The 16256-nt window shown below is 42.7% G+C and overlaps 1 protein-coding gene across 2 annotated transcripts; it reads right to left on the bottom strand.

Moving 5' to 3' along the window:
* Window positions 1-369: 369 nt before the first annotated feature.
* Window positions 370-12739, bottom strand: ubap2a (ubiquitin associated protein 2a). Of its 2 annotated transcripts, none has more exons than XM_085456123.1 (27): window positions 12656-12739; window positions 10716-10853; window positions 10332-10409; window positions 10056-10166; window positions 7785-7947; window positions 7617-7697; window positions 7470-7533; window positions 7024-7121; window positions 6796-6854; window positions 6630-6700; window positions 6322-6481; window positions 5937-6207; window positions 5510-5814; window positions 5078-5304; window positions 4588-4873; window positions 4159-4198; window positions 3861-4035; window positions 3539-3590; window positions 2933-3251; window positions 2719-2810; window positions 2553-2603; window positions 2346-2439; window positions 1851-2267; window positions 1644-1748; window positions 1503-1570; window positions 1224-1415; window positions 370-1121 (listed from the first exon to the last, which is right to left on the bottom strand). In XM_085456123.1, exons 2-27 carry the CDS (start codon window positions 10809-10811, stop codon window positions 1026-1028), a joined length of 3771 nt encoding a protein of 1256 aa, XP_085312249.1. In that variant the 5' UTR covers window positions 10812-10853; window positions 12656-12739; the 3' UTR covers window positions 370-1025. The 2 variants fall into 2 exon arrangements, with proteins under 2 accessions (XP_085312249.1, XP_085312250.1); XM_085456124.1 differs by lacking the exon at window positions 12656-12739 and adding an exon at window positions 12118-12490.
* Window positions 12740-16256: the final 3517 nt, after the last annotated feature.

Here is a 16256-nt window from a genome sequence, read left to right as displayed (position 1 = left end):
AGATCTTCAGCATATTAAATTTTTAGGTCTGAAACAACTGCAGTGTGTATTTATACAGGGTGCACTTTTGTAAGCGCAGGTCTGGACAGTGGCAAAACCGTTGTGGACTTTCAAAGTTGCTGAAAGTCAAAACAGAGTGTGGCCACTGTGTTGTAAGATCAGTAATCTATTTAACAAGGAACAAAAATACTTAGTTTCTGCTGAACTGCTTCAAACTGTGCCGATACCCATACTTCCTGTTAAATGTTAGCCCTGAGCAACATTGTTTGATTACACATCAACAGTCCTTTGTTGTCATACTTTCCAAGTATCAGTCTGAATTCATAACCTCCAAGTGTAGTAAGCAAATACTGATGCCAGATCGATAGAAACTGTTCATTAATTTTAATTTGGACAACAAGGATTAAACCAATGTTAAAATGACATCAAATCCAAGGCCTGGCTGGTCAAGCCAACCAACTAGTAAGAGTCAGGGAATGAGAGACAAATGGAAGGAAACGGGGTAAAAGAAAAGTAGCTATCAACTCAAGTCACCCTCAATATAAGGATTCACAGATGCGGGAGACCAAAGTTACAAAAAAAATATTTCTTCTAAAATTAAAAAAAGGCTTTTGCCATGAAAATGATGGGTATAATCTATGTACATCATTCTCAGTTCATGTATGCATACAAAAAAAATCCACATCACAAGATGCTTGTGTTCAAGTATATTCACCATCTTCATCTCCATGATTTAGCATTCTCATCTTTCCATTATTTTGAAATAAAATGTCCTTCAAAATAAAAAAAATGCAGAAAACCACATTTTATGTCCTACCAATACATATATACTGTATAAATACATACATAAATATATTTTACATACAACAGCCATAAATTTGAAAAGGGGATATACAGAGCAAAGGGGAGGGGGGTGGTGGTAGTGTGTGTGTTTTAGCTTGTGTTGTAAATCGTTTGTCCCTCTATGATCTTGTCAGTCAGATATACTGGTGTGGTGCACGCACACATCACAGGTGTAGTCGTTCTCAGTTGGCCCAGTAAGGGGAGCTGCCGTAGCCCGACTTGTTGACTTGGCTCTTCTGCTGCAGGCTACTGGACTGGCCGCGCTGGCTCGGACCACCCTGAACATCAAACATAAATAAACAGGTAAACATCCCAAAACAGATAAACATGTATGAAGTGACAAAGATGAAACCCAGGAGACTGCTGGGAAGTATCTGTACCTGTCCATCCTGAGCAAGATGGTGGTGCAGCAGCTGTGAGTGTGGTTGCTGGTGAGGCAAGATGTGGAGGAATGGGGCAGGTGCATAGCCTCCAGGAGCTGCTCCAGGGTTCAGAGGCCCTGGACCCCCCAGCGCTGATGGCAGAGTGAAGGGAGGAGGGGTTCCTGCATGGAAACCCTGCTTATCAAAAGACTGCAGATAGAGAAGAGATAATTTATTAGTAAAGGCACAAACAGCACAGCAACACAACAGGGTGGGTGTGCAGCTGACATTTGTCACCTGGGTCTTATTGTAAACACTTCCACTGATGTCTGGCACACCGGAGTTACTGGATGTCACTGAGACCCCTGGTAGAAAAACAGTACAATTAAAACTTGGACTTTAAAAATTCAAATTAGCAACAGTGTCTTTTCTTTGTACCTTTCCCGGGGCCAGTAGCAGCAGATTTGGCTTGTGCCTGTGAAGAGGAGTTGTACCCTTTACTGTATTCCACTCCCGCCGGCCCTGCTGTCAGCTCTTCGTACCCTGGAAAAGAAAACATCTTGTCTCATCTTGTCAAACAAATCACAGTAACAACCCTGCTCGACTTGCCAGTGCTGACAGGCATTGGCATCGGTTTTTAGGAACCTGAGCTGAAGGTGTGCTGGCCATAGCCGCTGGGCTGCTGCTGTGTCTGCTGCTGGAAGGGGCTAGCCGAAGGGTTTCCCAGGCCGAGGCCCATGCTGTGCTGCTTGGCCGAAGCTGGTCCTGGCCCTCCAGGAGGAACAAACATGGTGGGGCCATATTGGAAGGTAGCAGCACTAGGTACGGCACCGGGCACTCCAGGGTAGTAAGGCAGGCCTGTGTAGCTGTAGCCTGGCGGCAGAAAGGCCTGCTGACTGCTGTGGTGCTGTGGCTGGCCCTGGGGCTGAGGCTGGGCCTGAGGAGGCTGAGGCTGCGCCTGGTTCTGTCCTTGGCTCTGAGCCTGGGGAGGCTGCGGCGCCGCAAGGCTTGTGGGGGGAGCTGGGGAGGTGGAGTCATTCCTGCCAAACTTTGTGACTTCACCTAGCAAAAACAGGAGAGAAGTCAAGTGAGAATAAACACCGGATTTTAGGATTTCAGCCAAGAGTTAAGGTGCTTTACCTGAGTAAGGGTTGTTGGCAAGGCTCCCGTCTCTGCCGGAAAGAGTTGCTGCGGGGCCAGGGAATGTTATTCCATAGTAATCCTGCAAAGAGGGCTAAAGGAAGAGAAGAGGATCAGGAGAGGATCCACGACAACCTAAAAATCTGAACAAGCACTAAAGAGATGACAAACAAAGAGTTGTCCCACAAGCGTAACAATTCATCTCACCATTGGCAGTCTCGACTGGAGCATATGCAGGTCCTCATAGCCATAGATCTGCTGTGAGGCACAAAAAACAAGAAGGCTCAGTCACACATCCTGCAGAATACTGCATGTGTAAATACAAAAGCCCAAGCACACAAAAGTGACTCTGGATCTTAGAAGGTCTACTTACTGGGTAAGCAGGCAGCAGCCCCCCCGGGCCCATAATGTACTGGTTGGGCAGTAGAGGAGGCACACCCTGGGACAGGTTAGGAGGAGCTTTACCTGTCAATACAATAACACACATTTACTTTAATGTACATCTAAGGGCTCCAATTAGAGCCACTTAAAAAGGTGGTATCATGGAGCCAGTGGTATAGGTGAAAACAATGCCCTTAATGCATTACCAGTGGAGGAGGAGAGCAGGGGTGTAGTCCTTGGAGCAGAGAGGTTGGATGTGGCAGTAGCTCCATTGGAGCCAAGTCCCAGTACTGTACTGCTGGTGGCGGTAGCAGCTGAGTGAAGTCCGCTCGTACCAGCAATACCGCCAACTGTGCTGCTCATGTTGCTGCCCATGCTGGGCATGTTGGACAGGTGGCTGATGCTGCTGCTACTGTTGCTGCCGTTGTGGGCTGAGTGGAGTGCTGAGGCTGTGGGTTGGGATGACGTGTAAGAGCCAGATGAGGGAGCCAGAGAGCTCACATTGCTGCTGTCAACACTGGTGTACTGTAGACAAAGAAACAAAAGAAGTGGCTTGAATTGAAGTAGTTCTATTCGATTTATTCTGCAGATTTCATTTCTTAAGGCATGCTGCCTATACTGGTTATTAAACTGGAGACACCCAGATGGCAGGGGGTCCTTTACCTAGGATCCCCTCCCCAAATAATCAAGACATTTATGCTTTTAAGCCTACTTTGGCTTTATTTTTATTAGGACTTTGGCACATCAGCCTGTTATAATTCCATGTTATTAAGCTGCAGAGGAAATCACACAGAGAACAAACAGGTACTTACAGTGTGAGAGCTGGAGCCCAGAGCTGAAACTGAGGAATGACTGCTGACATGACTGCAGAGGGAAGGCACAGTGGAATGTGTGATCATTAGCAAGTGTACAAGGAGGCACTACAAGTCAAGAGGTTGGTTTTTTGTTCGTTTGTTTTGTTGTTGTTTTTTTAAAGATGACACACTGAGAAAAAAAAAAATCTTTCAACCATTTGGAAGAAACAGCAGGCAGATGGTAACGGGTACCCAAACAGTATGTATTCTCTTTCAGAGTAGGGAACACAAATGTCTAAATTAAAGCTATACTAAGTTACTGTGTGTGTAAGTGTGTCACCTGTTGAGTGAGTTGAGTTGGCTGACTGAGGGCAGGTCCGCTGCCAGGCCGGAGAGCGTGGTGGAGCTGTGTGGAGGCATGGTAGACGGTAAATGGGAGGAAGGAGCTGAGGCGCCGTTGGTGCTGATGTTCATAGACGGTGACTCTGGTTTTGGTGTAGAAGAAGCTGATGAAGCTGAGATTGGGAGTACATAATCGTGTAAATAACCTGAATGAGCTTAGCCAAATGAAGAATGTTGACATTTGTAAAGAGCAACAAATATGCATTCAACTGACCAATTAATCAAAAGTAACTCACTGTCCAGAGCAGCAGAAGTCCTCACACCATTCAAACCGTTCTGGTGGTAAGAAAATATAGAGCAGCTGTGTTTTCATTCACTGATAACAGATAAGAACGTTTACAGCATCTACAAACACACTGTATCAACAAAACTTGAATTCAATTCAGAGTTGACATTATTTGGCAAGACAGTGGAAATCAACCCTAAACAAATTTATCATGTTTGACAGGAAGTTAGTATGAGACTGAGCAAATGACTCATGACCTGTAATTTCTGAGTGACACTGTTTTCACAACAGGAAGTAATACTGTCTGGTTGCGTTGATGACCAATGACCTCAAAGATAGAAAATGGTCAAAGATTAATTTATCCCCCCTCTCCATTCAAAGATTACCACCTTTGAGGACAGATTTTGTGAACTACTGCTCATTAGTCCCTTTTACTCACCATCACTGGCCCCGTGGCCTCTTTGTTCTGAGAAAATGCCAGTCTTGTGTGAGGGGGCATGGTCCCATCATAGCTCCCCCCCACCGTGGAGAAGGGAGATGAGGAAGGTACAGAGGCGGAGGTGGTTGAGGTTGTTGAAGAGGAGGAAGGAGTGTTGGTTGAGCTTGCGGTCCCTAACGATGAGGAGGTGAGACTCGGCAAAGCCACTGTGGAGGAGTGATAAACTGGCTCTGATGAGGAGAGGGGCAAAGACAGGGCCACCGAGAGAGGGCTGCCCAGTGACTCACTGCAAGGCACCAAAATGAAAAGTACAGATAGGTTGACAGTTTAAAACTTTATGTACCATTTTCCATTCTGAGTCATCTATGATTAAATCCATCTTTTACACAGTATCTGACATACACAGTGTTTTGGGGATACATCTTGTTAAATGCGTCGCTCTTGCATTGTTTTAGAAAGATTTAATAAGTGATCAGAGGCGACACAGTACCTGAGCGGTTTAGAGTACAGGCTCGTCTGGCTCTGTGCCCCCGGTCCTGTTGCAGGTGGTGCTGAGGCAGGGGCCGACGCGGACTCCCTCGATGCTGCACTCACGCAATTATCCACGACTCCAAATTCTGGCAACGCCGATTCCGAGCCAAAGTCTAGCGCTCCAAACTGGAGGTTCAGTCCAGGAACATCTGCTGAGCCTGGCATCTCTACTGCAGTGGATGGGATCTTTCAGAAAGAAAGTGAAACAAGTTTTAGCACCTGGATATAAAGTGTGTAAAACTGATGACTTTGGTTTGACTCAAAATTAAAATTCTAATAATAACAGCACACTTAAGGATAAAAGAATAAAAATAAAACCCCATGCGGGCCATAAGGTTCGTGAGTAACTAAGTATTTATCTGAGAGCTTAAGGCCATTGCTATCTGTTTACCTTTGACGTGGGAGGTATCCTTCGTTTCTGGCCTTTGAGCTGTACCCGTTGCTGCTGTGTCGTGCTGTTGCCCTGAGGGTCCAGCCCTGCATTCGGGGCAAGAAGTTTAGCACCAGCAGGAGCCATCACCGGGCCTGCCTGTGCTGGAGTGCTGGTGTGTTGGGGAGCAGGCGAGGCTGAAGCAGATGGTGCTTGCTGTTGCGATTGTGGACTCGTCTGACGCGCCAAAGGCAAGGAGGGGCCCGTGTGCCTCTGAACCAGCTGACTCAGCACAAGAGAAGGCTCTGGCTGCAGACCAAACTCACCTGCGGATTCACAACAACCAGAAGGAGCCGGGAACAGATTTGAAATAAGTGAATATAAATGCTTATGTAATAAACAAAAAAGAAAAAAAAAGTGAGCACCACTTTTCCATTTGTACACCTACGGCTGTACTGTGAGGACAGTGAGGTGGTGTTGGATTCTGAAGTCTTCATGTCCCAGCTAGAGGAGGAGGGTGGAGGTACAGGTGCTCCCAGGCCTGGCAGTCGACCAATAGAAGTGTTGCTTCCTTGGCTACTGACAGGAGGGGTTGCCTGGGATGAGGAAAGCTGACCCAAGCCAGGACCCTTCAGCTGTTCCAGTATCTGAGCTCCAGGGCTGGCCTGAGTCCTTTTAGCCTGGCCCAAGTCCCCAAAACCAGCTCCCAGCACTGATGACTGGCACAGAAGAGGAGAAAACAGAGTCATCAATCTTTGTTTCTGGATCTCTGTACAACACATGGCAGATCAAAGACCATGTGACATGAGAAGGAGTGTAGAGTGTATTTTTACCAGAGCAGCATGTGCGTAGCTTGTGCTACTGGTGGCACTGCGGCTGTGGGGCTGCTGCTGGTGATGATGGGAGTTGGTAAAGACCAGACTCTGAGAGGAAGAAGAAGGTGGTTCTCTTGCTCCAACCACAGGCTTCTGCAGCAGAGAAGCGAGGTCCAGACTAACAGACAGAGTCCATTCAGCCAATTAGAAAATATATTACAGCAAAAAAAGAAGAAGAAGCAAAAATTTAATATAACATCTCTTAACAGGAAATTCTTGACCCCCCCCCCCCGCCCAAGAAAAGTGTAAAATATAAAGTTACGCACCTTTGCCCAGGGGTGATGTGGTTCTCAGCAGCAGGTGCACATGAGGAGGTGAACACTTTGGTCTCTGAGAGCTGCAGAAGGACACAAAGACAGACACACAATTGTTACACCATCAAAACATACCTGCTACTACCAGTCTGTAATGTGTGACACTGTGTCAACTCACACTAACATCCTCACTCCAATCCTCAGCTGCCCAGTCTTCCAAAGTATTCCTCCAGGCAACTAGAGGACAACCAGTAATAAGTGAGAAGTGCAGACAGAATAAGCAGGTGTACAAGAAGCAGTATGCAAACTCTGATAGGGATAACGGTCCTGTCTGCTCTGTGGGCACACACCTGGATATATAAGCCATGAGCTGTTTGTATGTGAATGTGTGTTCTCCTGAGCTCACCTGTTCCATCTGTGCTGTTGTTGGTCGTTGTGTCCCAAACCTCTGTTTGTGTGGTCCCTGTCCGAGCCTCTGAGGTATAGTCAGCAGGATTGAAAGTCCTGGAGAAGATTTAAGGAGACAAATACTGAGACAGACACACAAACACACACACACACACACACAAAAAGTGGTTTTCTAGTAATAGAAGTAATAGAAAATACTGCCAGATGAGAATGTGCATAGTTACAGGGTTTTAAAAAACCTTAACAACAGGCTTTTTTCCCCCTCCTGGCTGCTTGGCCTTCAGATTTCTGTCAGAATGCATTTATCCTGTTAGTTTCTAAATGAAACATCTTCATTCTCATTGAAAACGTATTAATTTTCACCTAAAACTCTTAGAAGAATGAAACTGTGTGTGTGTGTGTGTGTGTGTGTGTGTGTGTGCGTGCGCGCATGTTCGAGCATACCCCATCCCCTGGGCTGAAAACCTGCTTCCTGTTGGTGCTCTCCCTCGACCTCGAACTCCAGATCCTGTGTGATAGTCACACAAAGGTTAACAACTTACCCTCAAGTGTTCGCTATATTGACAGTGCTGTGTTGGTGCATCTGCTCACCTCTTCCACCTTTGACCCTCCGACCTCGATCCGAGCCTTTGTCCACTGGTGTCACCTCAACACCGTTCTCCTCTGGACGTGCTATGTATGTAGAAACAAAAAAGAAAAGTGACTAACATGAACAGTAGGACAAACAATACTGAAAATTGAAAAACTGAAGTTCCTTACCCTGTCGGCTCCGACTGGCCCCCTTGCCTTTGCGGTTGCCAGTGGCACGACCCTTGCTAGCCTCCCTTTCGCCCTTCTTCTCCCGGTTCTCCTTGTTCTCCTTGCTTTCTGATGGGCCTTCTTTCACCAAGGGCTTCTTCTTTCCCACTGTTTCCCATGAGGTCTGAACACAGAAAAGGATTTTTTTAATTAAACAATGACACCTTAAATAAACAGTACTGGATTAATAACATAATAATAATAATACATTTTATTTCAAAACACCCAAGCAAATAAGAGCAAATAAGACAAGCATAAAAACAGGAAATGAACACAATAACAAAACAAAGTTTAAGAGCATGGAGAAGTTATACAGAGTAGGCTATCTTGAACAGGTGAGTTTTGAGGGTGGACTTAAAACGGGGGAAAGAAGTGATGTTTCTGAGGTCAGGGGGTAAGGAATTCCAAAGTTGAGAGGCAGAGCAACTAAAAGCCCTGCCCCCCATGGTAGTAATAAGACAAAAGGAAGGAACAGGAAGAAGAAGAGAAGAGGAGGATCTGAGGCACCGGGATGGGATGGAGACCTGTACCATATCAAAGAGATATGGTGGGGTAAAACAAGATACCAGCACTGAAGCATTCAAAAGCAGCTTTAATTTAAAAGGAAAAAGGAAAAAAACAAAACAAAAGATACTGAATAACATTTTATCTGTGATTGCAGCTGCAGACAGCAGCAATTATTATTGTGAATAAAATGAAGGGTATTTTACATCCTTTTCCAATGAGCTACTGATGGCAGACTGCCCAATTTAAAAGGTAACTCCTAGGTAGTGTTTTCAATTGAGGTTTTAGGTATTTTAACCAGCTCTTTAATCAGCTGCTTACAGCCCTCCTTCACCACCACTTAACTGAATTAGTAATCGCAATCCCCTCTTGTTCTTCCCGTCAAATGGAGTGCAGTTAGCGAGTGCTCCGGCTATGCCTGGTTAAACTGTTTGTTTACTTTTGAGTCACACATGCCTTCTTAGGTTGATTCTACTCAATGGTATGTTTTTGCTTCAAGTGGTGAAACAAGTTTGTTGTTCCCACCTTTAGCAGGAACAGTTTTTTTCTTGAGTATTTTGCCAGAGCATTGTGCTTTGTTGGAAGTTACCAAAGTAGTTCCCTTTCTTACTAAAAGCCTCTCACTGTCAGACATGTTTGAGCTTGTCTGCTTGTCCATGCTGGGAAACCTAAGTCACGGCGTCCTCATATCACTGGTACCGTGATATGGCACTTTTGTCGTATTATAGCAGATGATATGATATGCCACAGGCCTAATGGTAACCCAACATGAACTTGTGTATTTTGCTCCAAGACATGCCATGCCAGATATTAGAGGGCACTGAAAAACATGAAAAAGAAAGCTGCGATGTTGACGATTTTTGACCACCCCTATGCAGTGACGTGTAAATAAATACAATAAATACCAGAACAATTTTCCTTATTGTGAAACTACTCCTACAGCATAAGAAAAATGTTTCAGAAGCATCTCTTTCTTTATGACATAGTGAACAGTACAGGTTTCAGATTACGTAACAATGATAGCATTACAGTAGAGACTTCCAGGTAAGATGGAAAACCAGCTATTTGCTATTTTTGGGCTTCCATGAAAGCAAAAACAATACTGATAGTCGAGCCTGACAGTCTTTCCTCAACATCTGAGCCAGCTGGTATTTTTCAAATCTGCTGAGACGTTCAGACACAACACCCAAGTGCTTGCCAGGCATTTAGTGGCCTGTTTGACCTTGCGCTCGGAACAGAAGACCAAGAAAAATTTTGTACAACAGTTCATGATTTTAAAAAAAAAAAGTCACACAAGTATTCACAGGGACACAGCGCAGCTTAGAGACTGATGTTAGTGGATATGTGCATATCTGACAGAGCTCAGATGACACTACTTAAATTCTATTTTAACCAATAAGGTTCTCTTCAAATCCAGAGCAATGGCTCACACTCCACTTTAAGAGTACATGAAAATTTGAAAGTGACAGTACTGAACATTTCACTATACAGCCTGAGTATACACAATGATAGCAGCTAGCAAACCCTGATGATGCCATTAAATGACACCAAAATGTTCATGTTTCATTTGTTTTAAAGTTTCAGCAACTTTTTCTCAATAAAAGAAAAAAAATATACATCTCAAAAACCATCAAACAGAGGCTGTTATGAACAGTCAAAAGCAGATTAAAGGCTCTATATGTGTACTTTGCATTTATTCAGTTTATTTCACCTAAAGTTGTCATTTACCATGTCTGTGTTGCTCTCCAGGAGGAAGTTGATGGCTCTGCTGACATCCTCATTGCAATCATGGAGCGCAACCATGCACTCATCCTGGTTTTTCCCCGTCACTTCCATCAGCTTGGTTAAAAAAGAAAACATTAGAAAACAAGATTAGTAATGTCAAATGATAAAAACAAATTGCACAATGTAGATTAACGGAAGAACATGAAAACATAGCCTGATTCTCCCTAAGAGTCTGACATAAGCCCCACACAGTCTGACAACTACTTAAGGGTCACTAACCTGGTTAACTTTGCCCTCAAAGTCAGCATCATTCTTGTCATAGATCATCTGAGCAAGCCGGATCTGCTCAGCAGTAGCCTGTAACACAGAAACAATTGGACAGCTTTTACCAAGAGAAAAATGAGGAATAAAGTATGTGAAATATAAAGAGAATGAATTCAAATGTTTGTTTTGTTTTGAATTGTCTGAAATCACTTTATATTGGCACAATATAAAGTGCATGATTGTGAAGCTGCAATCAAAACAAAAGAAAATACTTTTCAGTACTGATCATCAGATAAATTGCTTGTCATGGTTGTGTTGGGGTTTGGTTTTTTTTGCTTTTTTTCCTCTTAAAATGTCAGCATTTCAAAGAACTGTGGTTTTAGGTATGCAGTGGCTCACCTGTATTTGTTTCTGTGGTTGTGATGTGTGAGCGGAAGCTGGCAGCGCTTTTTCCCGAGGGCTCCGGGCCTTGTCGCCGCCCAGCGAGCTCATCATATACAGTATATACAAAACTCTGTATGTACAAAATAGAAAAATCTGCAGAAGGAAAACACAACATGTGTTGATGAGTGAACGGAAAGGAAAATAACACTGCAGTTACTGTGTTGCTAGAATAGAGCGTCAGTGTTTGTTTTTATTTTTCTTGAATAAGTCCGAATGCCAAAAGTATGTGCTGTGGGTATACCTAAGCCTTATTGGACAAATATGAATACTCCCCTTATGGAGGCTGTAAGCCCCACAGTTGGCCTGGTGACGCAACAGCTTTGCTGAAAATCTGGGTCAAGGAGGGAAAGCAACCCAGTGTCCTCTTACAAACAGCACAGAACTCTGTGTGTGCGAGGCAGAACAAACACTACACACCCTGACCCCACACCCCTTGCTTTTCTAGACAGTTTAAAGCAAATTTGTTGTACACACTCCAAGCACCAAACTTCTGCAGTGAAATACTGAATTCTTCTCTATACTTCTATAGTCCTGTGCAATATAGATCTTGTTTTACATTGGCACCAGCTAACATGTTTTTAAAAGCACATAGTAAACAGTATCAGAATCACTTCCACAAGGAGGGCTTTATTTACCCATAAGCATACGGCCAATGTGACTTCTCAGTACTCTGTACTGCAACGTTTACCAGTGAATTTTCACTAGTGTCCATCATAAGGACGACTACAGATGTTCCCACTCTCCCACTTTGTTTTATGTCAGAGAACAATAGCAAGTGCCTGAATGACGTTTGCAAATACAAAGCTGCCATTGGCTACTGGACTGAACAAAGCTTAACGCACAAGGACGACCAAGCTTCAAAAGGAATTTTAGCTTTTAAAAAAGCAAGAAAAAATAAATATATTTCTGACTTTGGGAATATAGGAAGTATATATAATAAAAATATTTAATAAAAAACTATATGATAAAAATATTACTACATCGCAATTACGGGTATCGACAGTCATGGCCACAAACGATAACAAAACAATAATCCACTAACAGTATTTCGCAATTCCTACTATATTTATGTTGGTAACCAGAAATATCAAATCAGAGACAAGTTCCACGAAGCCCCGTGTTTATACACATTAACTTATATCTGTTTACAAATGTCTAAATTATATTTATCTACAGGTTATTATTCCAGTAACGAAGGAAGCGGAGGGTTGTTTTGAACCAATGCTAACATTAGCCCGCTGCTGTTACTTATATTTCGAGTTTAACAATGAGACACTTTGGTAACGGCTAACATCCCATATCGCTCTTTGAAAAATAAATCAGATTCACGTAGCATCGTTTTAGATTGAATACTGACCGACTTTGTGCCTTTGGTGTTATGGTCCCCTTTGTCCTCGCTAGCAAGAACTGAAGTTAGCTACCAGCTTGCTAACGCTGAGACCGTAGCGTCGATAGTGAGCAAACGATGGAGTGGGATCGCGGATAGCTAACGATGCTATCTAAATCTGGTCCAAGTTGATAGCCAACGGCGGTCTAACTGGCTTCTTTAAGCTTTATAGGCATTTAAAGGTCCACACCGCCATGTTATGACAGTTGCCTTTAAACCAGACGTGCCGCAAACATGTAAACTAGACGCTAACCAAGCTAACAACAAAGGTACACGAAATCTAAAGCAAAGGCCTCGTAGCGAAGCACAATCCCATCCCGACATTGCTCGCCGGGAAACAAGACAACAGAAAAATTGCGAAAAAAACATCCTTCACAACCTCGAGAAAACGAAACAGAAAAGCCAGCGACCCGGTGCGTCACCAAAAAAAGACAACAAGCACGTAATTAAAATACCCGAAAACACACAAACCTGAGTTGAAAATCGCAAGAAAATATGTTTTTATTACCTGCTAACACGCTTCACTCGGCCAGCAGCAGACAGGATGATCACGTGACGCGTGGTGCCGCGGTGGATGCTCATCTCTCGTCTCCAGGTCACAACTAAACTTCTCAGGTTTTACCATCAGCGATGTCCAGCAAAAACGCAGATTTACTGGATTTTTAATCGTGGTGTGCTTTTTGAAGACGCACACAGTTACGTATATCAGATAATGCTATGATAATGTACATAAGTGCAATGATATTTGCCAATCGCCTACACGTTTGACATATTTGTTTATAAGGCATTAATCTCGCCAGAGTGTCAAGTTTACATTATTAAGCTATAACTGAGCGAAAGTGATCAAATGTAAGGCTGGATTTAAGGGCATAAAGCGTCTGCACTTTCACATTGCTTACATCTCTTGCCTGTGTTTCTTTGATTTTGATTTCTCTCCCTCACTTATTATCTGGAGAATTTTCAATTTGCCATTTTTCACAGAGTTAACGTCATCTCTCATTTTTCAGCTAATGTGGAGGCAGAATTCATCCATATGCGCATTTACGCACTGTGCCATGTACGCAAACTGTTCCTCTTTGCAATGCTGTCTTTTAAAGTTAGATTCAGACATCAATCTAGACATACTGTAGATCTTTTTGAGCTCCATTAATTACAGCATTTTGACAGACATTTCACTGCTGAATATTAGAAGAAGAAAGCAAACTACACGAGTGTGGTGTTTTGTACTGAGCTGTATGACTTCACTTATGTTCAATATGGAACGATTTTTGACTGAAAATCTTAAACAGTGCAAATCTTACAAATACACATGAACTGTAAAAATAACTATTACTGGCACAGCAGGTATTTTGGTGGTTGGCCTTATTGTATGTGTAATTGTAAGAGTTTCCCTTTAACGGCACAGAAATTTGAGAGGAAAATATTTAAATGACTCACACAACCCTTATTTACTGGTTTGCTGCACACTGCCTAACACTCAATTTAACGCTGAAAGAAGCAGATGTTACTTTGTTTGTGATATTCGTCAAAGCTTGAGAGTTCATTTCTTTTTAATGAGAGGGGGAAATGTTATCAGAGTGCGTAATTGTGACAGGTTGATAGCTGTGAACACAGTGCTAAACCTTTGCTCTGTCCTGTAACACTTCACCTAATCCAAACGCTGAGTGTTTACAGCTGTCTCCCTTTCTGCCCTTCATTAATAATACCCGTAGGTTACTTTAGCCTGTTTACTTTAGTTCTCGCCTACTTTAATTCAGAATTCAAACGTGTATGCATGTCTCAGGAGTGCGCACAAAGAGCAATTTACATGTACTTTGTTGTTGTTGTCTGCTTTTTTTTTTTTTACTTCTCTCTGTCACACCCATAAATACCATGAATCCGTCAAAATATAGCAAATATGGCAAAGTTTGACTGTGTTAGTGTGTTGGATTAATGCATCACTCTTAAAATATGCAAAATTGACTTCATAAGTTCCATCAGCCTCACACAGCCTGTAGAAAAACAAGAGCATTGTGTATTTACGCACAGTAACAGGGGGCTCAGGATCTGAGGGTAAATAATCCCCCCCATATGAACATGTCCATTCTTCATTGGTGACTCTCTCAAGTTCCTCCTGATTTGACAGTCTTCTGGCATGGACCTTGGTCTTCAGTTCATCACACATATTTCTTCTTTCTTGACGAGATTCCTAGTTCCAGACTGACTAAAGCATCTCCACACCATAATACTCCCACCATTGTGTTTCACTGTGGGGACGGTGTTCTTTGGGTTGCTTGCCCTTCTTTCTCTAAACATCAGCAGCATTTCTTTGGCCAAAGGACACACTTTATACTATGCATAATCTTTCTCTAGATTGACCTTAGCATACTTGAGTCTGGTTTGAAGGTGTCTCACCTGCAGAAGTGGAGTTTTTCTTGGTCTGCAACCTCGTAGTCCAGTCCTTTGCAGGGTTCTAGTGACGGTTTTCCTTAAAGCTACAATGCCTGACTTGGCTAAGTGACTCTGGAGTAAAGGTAAGAAAGATGCTAAAACTTGAAGTAAAACTTAATGTACAGTGAATAACTGTAATAAATGTCAAATATATATAGGAGCCTTTATTTCACAATCATAGCCAACAAATGAACAACCATTAGTGGCTCCTTTTAACTTTGTTTTTAATTTAGCTTTACTGTCTTGATGGAATTAACCATAGATGCACAATCATGATAACAATGGCAAACCATTGCCATACCTACCAGGACCATAGAGCGTTTGCTGCTGCTTCTTCAGTGGTGAAAAATAACTGTTTTGGCTTGGCTGGAGTCTGCTGGAGTATAAAACTGTGAAAATGAAAACTGTTGAATGCTGGAAAAACTGAAAAGCCAGCGCTCATGTATGAGGATTCTATAAAGCTTTGCCAATACTTCCAGGGTTAAGAGTCAAGTTACAGGAATAAGAACAAGCCAGCCATACTTGAGGCTTCTTTTGAATATTATAGTGAAATCTGCACAACAATCCAGTCTGGAATGGAAAACATCCATTTGCATCATCCTTCATCATCTCTGCCTGCTTTACTACATGTTTTTACTTAACCACCAACTGCAACCTAGATAATGTCCTTTAACACTATCACAAGCAAACAAGTCTCTAACAGCTGACAAGAGTGCCACCTGGTGTGGTTCTTTGATGCAGTCCCCCATCGTTTTCTAGGTGTGACATTATTTCAATCACAGAGGCTCTTCTGCATACACTTTCCTGTTCTTGTACTTTCTTCATTTGCCATTTATCATGCCACAGAAATAGGATGAGTAAACACTAATGCATGTATTTCATAATAAAATCAAGGTAAATGATTAAAGTGAGTCTTTTCTTGAATTTTTATTTTCTAATAAAGGTGATTTATTCTTGAATGAAACCACTAGCACCCTTATCTATCTGTATCATCTTAACACAGGGAGTCACGTTCAGTAAAGCTCAGTTTAACTTGTTCGGCTTTTCTTGCTTATTGCTATCAACATGATCAGCATGACTGGTTGACATAGCTTTAAGCAAATACATCATATGACTGAACTTTCTTATACACTTAACACATTATGCAGAGAGGCAGAGATATGTAGAAATATGATTAACTGTGTTTAGTGATCTCCCCACCCTTTGTTCACAAGGACGTAGAAACATGTTGGGGGTTATAGAGGAAATTAAAAGAACAACATAAAAGTGTAATGGAAGGGTAGAAGGGCAAAAGAGGGTGAAGAAAGGAATAAAAAGTAGAGGGGAAAAACAACAATCCCCTATGAATAAGCAATAGGCAAGAGTGGGAAGGGAAAACTTTTTTCAAAGAAAACAAAGGGAGACAGGATGAAGAAGAGAGGGGAAAGGGTTAATAAAGGATGGAGGAGGATGGGAGGAAGGAGAAGAAGAGAAAGGGTAAATGGAGAGAGAGGGTGGAGGGAGAGGAGGCTACTCTTGTCCAGACTGAGCTGAAGAAGCAGCAAAGTGCTGCTTATCATTTTCAAGCACAGTTCTTGTGGATCTTTTGTCTGTGCTTCAACATTTTTTATCTTAACGCTCTTTCTTCTTTTTTTAATATTGCTCTTACTTTCGTTGCTTTGTGCATGTCTTCATATCTC

The sequence above is a fragment of the Copadichromis virginalis genome, linkage group LG5 (assembly GCF_057382275.1).
Source record: "Copadichromis virginalis isolate Kocher_CV1m ecotype Utaka linkage group LG5, C_Virginalis_male_GT1.1, whole genome shotgun sequence".
NCBI lineage: Eukaryota > Metazoa > Chordata > Actinopteri > Cichliformes > Cichlidae > Copadichromis > Copadichromis virginalis.
Note: the sequence above shows the minus strand (reverse complement) of the source record. Positions and strands in the feature narration are given on the sequence as shown.